This window comes from Camelina sativa, chromosome 10 (genome assembly GCF_000633955.1).
Source record: "Camelina sativa cultivar DH55 chromosome 10, Cs, whole genome shotgun sequence".
NCBI classification, from domain to species: Eukaryota; Viridiplantae; Streptophyta; class Magnoliopsida; order Brassicales; family Brassicaceae; genus Camelina; species Camelina sativa.
The window spans coordinates 122,005-130,571 of record NC_025694.1 but is presented as its reverse complement, the minus strand read 5'-3'; the positions used below and the strand labels follow the sequence as shown (position 1 = coordinate 130,571).

Here is an 8,567-nt window from a genome sequence, read left to right as displayed (position 1 = left end):
GTGTGGTTAGATGGCTTTCCTCGGCGGACAGGATCATCGTCCATACAGGGGAGGTCGTCGTGTATCAACGAAGCCGCGTGGACCTGATCATGATGATTCATTTCTATTTATAGATCACAACAAACTGCAATTGACATACATATATATTTGATATTTCTATTTCGTGACTATAAAGAAATCTGACCATTTCTAGGGCACATGCGGTTGGGAAAGCGGCGAGGCGATCGCCACCGAAAAGCTCGCAGGCGGCCACACACATGACTGGAGGGGCACGCTTGGCGCCTTGTGCGAGCACCGAGTATCTCATCGCCTCGTAGATCCCCGCAGGGTACTTGACCGGTATCGCCTCGTCGAGCTTCTGGTTGATCTCGCTCATCAGAGTCCCCCAATACGTCCTCAGATCGAAATTCGAAGACCCAATTGCTCCGCCTGATAGTCTCATCATCATAGGACGACGATTGACGGGTTTCTCCGCCGCAAGAAAACACAAGCTGGGCACTAGTGGTGTCGCTGAGGCACTAAACAACATGGCCTTGGATGGAAACGGAACTATCTCTATCCTGGAGAGAGAGAGAGGGAGTGAGAGATTGACAGAGACTATAAATGTCTACCAAACAAGTATTAAAAAAAAATTCCTTTGGTTTTATTATTTAAGCCATATAAGAAGAAAAGAAGCAAAACTCTTTTTTTTTGATGGAGATGGTGAATAATAGTAGTACTAGTGTCGCATGACTCAGAGATGTTGGAGTCAAAAAAAGCTAGCTAATTGGACTTCAACACTAAGCTCAAAAAAAAATAGCAAGAAAGAGTTACGATAACACAACACTCTCTTTCTTTCCTCTCTCATTCTCTCTGATGACATCCCCACTAGGCTTTCAGAAGGCGGATTTGAGCTTCTCCACTTCCGATAGGAGGGAGGAGTTTCCTTCACACGCCTCTTTCAACACCTCCCATCTTTTCTCTTTCTCTCTCGTTTCTTCCATGGCGTCTGCAACCCCTTTACTATATCCCACCAGTTTCAGCATCATCCCCTGAATGCATTGGTTTTATTTTCATCCTCAGTACTCAGCTCTACACACAACAACCACAATAGCTACCAGGGGTTTTCATTCAACTTACCTCACGATGACTCTTTCTCGACACATCTCTGACCAGAGACTTCACAATCTTATTCCGCAGGGATACTTTTTCCTTGGCTTCACTGCCGAATACTACAGATGAAAAGTGATGCAGAACGAGTGTAAAGGCTACTGATCCCCGCGCCGCTGCTTTGTCCAGGGCTCCACAAGTCCACGACTTCAGGTACGCCTCAAGGACTGCTTCGTTTTCCTGCAATATCAATAATACCAATTTTATCTTAGTCGATGATACTCATAAACATGCCCTTACTCAACACTGTATACCCTCTCTTTTTTTTTTTTTTTCTTTTTTTGGGGGCAAATTACCTCAACCGGTTCAAGGTAACCATCTGCTTCTCCCAAGCATTTGTCTAGACTTGGCAGAAGCTGAAGAACACTGGCATTGGAGAGCACAGTCCATGCTGAAAGTCGAACTGAGGATTCCACACATTGATGCAAGTAAATCGATACCTGCCGGCCAAACTGTTCATCACCATATGACACCGCAGCATACTGCTCCACGACCATCTCCAGGAAAGTAGAGTAGTTCTCGTGAATGTCTGACTTGAACATCAAGAGCTCAATGTCATGGTGGTTTAGTCTCGCTTCATCAAGATACTGACCGTAGAGCTCCTGCAGAAAATTGTACAAGTTCCTAGTGTTCTTGTCTTTGATGATGTCCATTCCAACAAGCAACAGGGTTGACAAAGCGTGAAACTTCCAAACTAATGGCACACTCAAAACAGGAGACGGAAGCGATCCAAAACCAGACGAGGACTCAAGTCCTGCAAGAAAGAAAACTCCAGACTTCGCGACTTCAAGCAACTCTGTGGATTCTGGTTGCCCTGTTGAGGTTTTACCACTGTGGACTGCTGAAATGGCGCTGAGAAACCAGTGCGGAGGTAGGGGCATTCTCTGGTGAGCCCACTCTGTGATCGAGGAGTCTACTTTTTGATCCTCAGTCGAACAATTTGGCATTTCACCGTCCTCATGAATCGTCTCCAGTCCAACCGTGCCCTTCCTTACCCCACTGGCTCCTTTCTCGGCTTTAGATTTTTCTTTTGGCTGTAACCATCTATGTCTGAAGTGAGAAGCAAGCATACTGCTCATACGATGATAATCCTCTTCGCTGCAATCCCATTCAAACGATATGGTTTTCTTCTTTGACTTGATACAGCAGGCCAGGTGTTCTAAAGCATGTGGTCTAAGGACATATTCGAAGGCTCTTTCCACAAGTAAATGATCCCTTGGACCTGCAATCAAGCACATAGCTAAAGTGGAGTTCAGATTATCCATCAAGCCAACAGATCCCTTATCATTATGCGCGTCAATCTGAGAGATGTTAAGAAAGAAAATCAGAAGACCGGCATCAGCCTGTGCCAACAGAACTTTAGTTGACCAAAACCCACCACCGCTAGCTCCCCAACCAAGTCCCACCCCAGGGGCCAGTCCACCTCGTTTATGCAGCTCAATGGATTGCATGATGGGCCATTCTGATGAAACAGAATCTCTAAAAGAGCTTGACACAGATGTTAGGTCAGCCGGAGACTCTGCCAGTATTCCTTTTGCAAGCACAAATTCATCTCTAGTGGAAGTACATCCTTGATGAGGAGTTTTCATCTTAGATCTAGCAGATTCTATCAGAGTTTGGATGGAAACGATAGTCCGCGTTAACCCATGAAGACAACTCACAGAAGCTAATGCTAGTTCATCATTTTGAGATCTTTCTCTTAGAAAACACAAAAAATCCATGAAAGAAGAACACCTGGAAGAGTCTTCTCTACATCTACTTACTTCTGCGACGGAAAAACTAAGAAGCTTGTGCTTGATGATGGCAAGGCCAATCTTTGGAACAAACTCCGGCAGCCATGGTAGAGGTTCTTCCTCCCCATGGGCAGAGATTCTTTCAAGGATTTTGGAAATTGTACGCATGACACCCGAATACAACCACAACAGAGACGTAGTGGACGCAGAGACATTTTCGATTCCTTTCTCCCAATCGAGTAGTTGAGGGGCCAATGATACCCAGCTTAGTGCTGAATCAATCATAGGGCTAACATAACTCCAGTCCCAAGTCAAAGATTTGTTCCGCGGAAGGTTTTGTGAGTACATATCTGGAAGTGTCTCGGCAAAAGCCTCAAGGACCAGGTAGGCCTCCTTGGACACAGAAGTAAACTCGCTGATGAGATTTGTCTCCCTGAGCTTTTCGAATGATGGACAAGTCAACCACAGACACAGAGCTGGGAAGAGCTCTGGGAAGCGAGATACGCAACAGCCACTATGGATACAGACCTTCCAAAACCGGAGCTGTTCAACCATCAAAGTAGATGAAAGCTTGCAGTTCTGCTTCCCTAGCTTCACCCATGAGTCAAGAGAGGAGGTGAACTGAAACAAATGCCACGTGAGGGCGTTGAAAGTCCCGTTCTTCACAAATTCCATGCAAGTACTTTGATCATACCGGGCCAACACCTAAGTGAAATTAAATAGAGAGAGAAAACGAAGGTTATAATAGCTCTGAGGATTGATAGCTTAACAAACTTTTCTAATCAGGTTCTGTCAAAAAAACATCAAAGACGAGCCCATTCTTACCTTTAAGAGGCGGACAGAATTGATCTGAGAAGGAAGAATGTCCATTCTTTTGTTCAATTTGAATCTTTTTACAACTGTTTGCACAAATTTGGGATACTTCAAGATTGCAGTTGTGCATTTTGGAGAATGCCTTGCTATCGCAATAGTAACAGAAATTATGCTGTCCTCAAGGGCTGCTGTTGGTTCTGTCTGTAAAAAAAATCCTAGAAATGTAAGCAACACAACAAGAATGTTTTCCTTGCTGAGTTTACGCACAGATAGTGATCTCACCTCCAGAAGGTGATAAATTCTTGGAAGGATATCCATTCTGACAAGACCAGCAGCAACATCTTGTCCGGCTACAAAAACATCTTTCTGAATAGTTTCTGTATCTTCTGTCCCGTCATCCATGATCTCTTCACGGAAAGGAACAATATTGGAGGGTTTAGCGCTGTACTTCCAGTAGCAACCACGGAGGAAGCCAAGATCAATTTCTGGCTTACTCCTAAACACCGGCGCCGTGAAGATGTCCGTTCCGTGTGGTCCCATGTTCTGGAAACAGAAATGGAATTTATCAGTTTGAACATATAGAATCAGGTTCTTTGAGGACTATAACATCTTTGTAGTGAGAAAAATCAACTATACCTCCAAAATATCAAAGAAGTTCTCGTTAAGAGAACAGCTTAGTAGACACTGAATTACTTTTACACATGCTAGAACAACAGAGGTATGATTGTCATCAAGCGCCATCCTAGAGAATAAGAAAAGAAACTCATATTGATAAGAACAAACAATATATGATATATGAGTGGTAACTTCACAATTAAGTCTCACATTACACCCATCAGGTAATTACCTCAATGCTAAGACAAGCTCAGGTTCCGGTCCAAGGGCATAAGCCCAGATGGCTTCCCAATCAATGGATTTATCTTTTTCCCCCCTTGTAAACCCGATTCTGCTCTGGCAAAGTTTATTCAAAGCTTTGTCGAGTACAGATGCAAGCAGCTGCAAAGCAAGGCATCTTTGCCCCGGAATCTGACATATCAATAGTGCATACAAATCAAGGAGCAGTAATAACGAAAAAACCGAAGTCCCACAGGTTTTGTTCAGCTTAAGTCAAAATAAAGGCAAAAAATAATATAACCATTCATTATCATCAGAACTAAAATGTGTGGCAATCATACCACACTCCGTGCAAGAGCAATAGCTTCTTTGATGGTGTACCCAGCTGCCCCAGGGTGCCCTTCAGTTCTCAAGAAGTCACGTTCAGGTGCAGATCCAACCCCAGACAACTTTCCACCTGTACATTCAACGTGTAAGCACCCTAAGATTGTGATGAGTTTCAGTTGAATCGTGCTACTCACCAGTTTCAGCTGCTGAGACAACATCATCCTCAACAACAGAACCGTCAAAAGAAAATCTCAAGTCCCTGGCAGCCTCAACCCTCTCAGTCCATGTATCCCACAAGAATCCTTGGGGTAACGCGGACTTTTGCACCACACCTTTTTCATTTGGTATTGGCATAACTACAGAGGTAGATGGAGTAACAGCCTGGCCCTGTCGTGAGTGAACAAAGCGACCCTCAGTTCTTGAATTCTTTGTTGCCTCTTCGGCAGGCAGTGAATGCTTTCGCTTCTTCAGTTTATCCTCACCTCGTTTCTTCAAAATGCTGAGTAATGCAGGATCCATCTTGTCCAATAACTCAGCCTGTGCTTCTGCAATCTCGTCGGGTGACATAGTCTGCAACCTTGCTTGGTTCTCGACATCAATATCACTCTCAAGAGATGAAGACGCCTGTCTAGTCCCAAGTCGTCCATTCGAAACAGATAAGGGAGGAGAAGCGCCGAACGAAGCCCTTTCGTCAACAGAGGGTGGTTTCTGAGTAACAAAGTCTCTCTGAGCAGGTTTAGCCAGTAAAGTGTTAGTGGCCAAGTCGTCGGGGGGAGCAAGAGAGAGTGACTTGGTCTCAAGGATCTTAACATTCCTAGAATACGTAGGGCGAGATGTGGATGCAGGATCATCCCCAGAGACCATATCTTTCCACCTACTGAGCTCCATGTGTTTCTTCTCCTTTCTTTGAAGCGGTTTAGCAAAAGCAGAAAAGGAGTCTGCATTCATGAAACGTTCTTCTTCTTCTTCTTCTTCTTCCTCATCGTCATCAGGTTGTGTTAAGCTCCCCACAGGAGCCCAATGCTACAAAAAAAAAATCTAATGAGATTGAAACAAAAAGCTGAATTTTTAGAAAAAAAAGCCAATTGGTCAGGGATTAGGGTAAACAAAGTTGGTGGGAGTCTAATAAGTAGTAAATTAAACAGTAGAAGAAAATAAATCCTAATAAAAAAAAATCTAGAAGAAGGCAAAGCAAAGTGAAGAAGATGGGAAACTGAGAAAAGCCCTAGAGTAAGAGTGGATTTGGATTAGGCTTACGGGTCCGTGAGAACGATGACGAGCGACGGGGAAGGAAAGAAGGGAGGGTCTCGGGGGAAGCGGCTTATTTGGAGGCGTAGTCTCCGATATACCTTTCTCCACGATGCTCCCGACAAGACCCGAAGGCGTCGCCAGGACGTTGGCCTCTTTAGGATTCAGTCTCCCGCTGCTCTGCTCCATCACTGTCTATTCTACGCTTCTTCTTCTTCCCTCTGCTTATTTATTTATTTATGTTTGACTGCGTCTTATTAGAAAAGAACCAAAAAAAAAAAAAGGAAAAAATAAGAAAAGTGTAAAATACCCTTTCCAGCCCTTTTTTTATTTAGAAACAAAAATTAATAAGTAAAATATTGGAACATCAACAACTCTAATCCTCCTATCCTATGCAAATTAACTGTAGAGTTATTGTATGTAGGAGAGTTTGTTTCTACAATGAACATATATGATTTATGATGAGAGACATATGTGATGCGCATCAAGTTCTTCTCTAGGACTTGACCAGAATCAGTCTTACTACTTTACTAGTGTGTTTCCTCTCTTCTGTTAAGTGTTCACAACATTCCTCCATGCATTAATTATTATACTCCACATTATAAAGAAAAGATCAACATTGTTGTTGCCTATTAACCCCATACTCTTCCTCGTAGTCTGCTAGACAAAACAACTACATTCTACAACCATCATCCATCGATTTACATTCTTCTTCTTCTTCTATTTCCAAACCTTAATCTCTTTCCGGCGTCACTCCCGTTACTCTTCTTGAACTCAAATTCCCTGCATACGACCATGCTTTCTCTGTTTCCCCCAACACTCCCTTCTCTCTCGTCCCATTCCTCTTCACTGTGTACAGCGGCGGTGCTCTCCTCGGGCTCCCAGATGCTACACTCAGGGATGGCGTTGCAAATGGGGATCCGTAGGGTGAGCTTTGCACAGAGAACCCTTTCTGTGCATTGCTGAATAGTGACTGCGGTGCTTCCGTGGCCGATATGGATCTTCTCGTGGCATCATCAACATAAAGCACATCCTCTATTCTGGCCGTGATGTTGAAGGCCATGCTCTCCAACACCCTCGAGTAACTCTCCAGAATTGATTGCCCTACATCCTGCAATGAAACAAAAAAAATCTTGTTTGAGCATCGTTTCATGCTGCAACCAGCAAACCACACTCCCCTCCTCCTATAATATTATTATACCTTGTTATACTGAATCTTGTTCATGTCCAGCGTTGTCTGGGGAAGACCAGGGAAACGGATCCTCAGACTCTGCAAGAGGGTCTCGGCTCTCTGCACAAGGAAATCATTTCTTTCGGTGTCATTTACAAGGCCTTTAACCTTGCCACCCCATGAGGACAGCTTTAGCTTTGCCTGCTTCTTGTGCTTCCTCCCACTCTTCTGTCTCCAAACGTGGACAGCCGCCTCAATCCGGTTGGCGATTTCGAGGGTCTGATGCTCCGATGACAGATCAAGACAGTCTAGGAGACACTCGGGTGAGAACTTGTTTGCAGTTAAGTAGTGGTAGATGATCTCTCCAAGGCATTCTTTCCCGCTCTGCAAAGAAAGAATAATAATTAGATCCTCAATGAAAAAGCCAGCGGCGGCAATAACAAAGGTAAAGAAGCTTTGATTGAGCAGCAGCATACCTTGGGGAGTGAGTCCAAGTAAGGGAGAGGTATCTCCATTTCGGCGAGCACACCGCTGTTAATAGCCAAAGCAGCCTTGAGAATCTGGTTAGCAAAGTCGCGGCACTGCTGAAGTTTCTTCCTAGTGTCTAGTGACAAGCCGTGAGGGGGAACCTTGGGGCAAGGGAGCCACCACTTGTCCTCCTGCCGAACGGAAGGGCGGCCAGAGGAGGAAGCAGGAGAGTCGTAGTCACAGTCTCCAAGAACAATACCGCGATCGGTATAGGAGAAGTCGGTGTGGGAGAAAGAGTCAAGCATGTCGATCAACATGGCGTCGAGCTTCTTGAGAGCAGGGAGATTGGCGTAGAGATCAGAGCGGGGGCGAGTCTCCATGATCTCATAGGTGCCGCCCCCAGGGAAGTGCTGGATGGAAGGAATGAGCTCAACGATGGAATCGCTAACGCAGAGGAGCCAGTCGAGTTCTCTGCGCCACATGGCCTTCTTGGGAAGAGGAAGGGGCTCAAGCCTCCAGAGCTCGCCAAAAACAGTAGCTGTAGTGAAAATCCAATCAAGAGCCTTACTTAATAATACTGAAGGAAAACAAACGAGAGCACCTAGGCTAGCAAGCAACACACAATGGAGAGAAGATTGATATAATAAACAAACCAGAGAGGTTGGTGATGGCGTTGGAGATAGCAAGAGCCGTAGAAACCCCTTTACCGCCACCAGACATGTCTTCACCGAGAAGTAGCTTGGCAAATCTCTCTTTCATCATCTCAATTTCTGCAAAAATCAAAGAGGAAATCCCCAAATAGGAAAATTGTGTAAATATAAAAA

At 44.6% G+C, this 8,567-nt stretch overlaps 3 protein-coding genes across 3 annotated transcripts in view; all 3 read right to left on the bottom strand.

The window, feature by feature from the left end:
• On the bottom strand, positions 104-529 carry LOC104719901 (heterodimeric geranylgeranyl pyrophosphate synthase small subunit, chloroplastic-like). The gene is made up of 2 exons (XM_019230629.1): positions 185-529; positions 104-124 (listed from the first exon to the last, which is right to left on the bottom strand). Exons 1-2 carry the CDS (start codon positions 527-529, stop codon positions 104-106), a joined length of 366 nt encoding a protein of 121 aa, XP_019086174.1.
• Positions 624-6,343, bottom strand: LOC104716125 (transcriptional elongation regulator MINIYO-like). The gene is made up of 10 exons (XM_010433478.2): positions 6,114-6,343; positions 5,051-5,879; positions 4,871-4,986; positions 4,543-4,721; positions 4,332-4,437; positions 3,978-4,238; positions 3,708-3,896; positions 1,446-3,587; positions 1,120-1,329; positions 624-1,031 (listed from the first exon to the last, which is right to left on the bottom strand). Exons 1-10 carry the CDS (start codon positions 6,291-6,293, stop codon positions 876-878), a joined length of 4,368 nt encoding a protein of 1,455 aa, XP_010431780.1. The 5' UTR covers positions 6,294-6,343; the 3' UTR covers positions 624-875.
• The window catches only part of LOC104716123 (rop guanine nucleotide exchange factor 1-like), a 2,956-nt gene continuing 971 nt past the window's right edge, over positions 6,583-8,567 (bottom strand). The window contains exons 2-5 of the mRNA XM_010433476.2: positions 8,397-8,522; positions 7,752-8,281; positions 7,306-7,659; positions 6,583-7,215 (exon numbers count right to left, since the gene is read on the bottom strand). Of these exons, the coding sequence (XP_010431778.1) occupies positions 6,838-7,215; positions 7,306-7,659; positions 7,752-8,281; positions 8,397-8,522 (1,388 nt within the window). The 3' untranslated portion in view covers positions 6,583-6,837. The remainder of the gene's footprint in view (positions 7,216-7,305; positions 7,660-7,751; positions 8,282-8,396; positions 8,523-8,567) is intronic.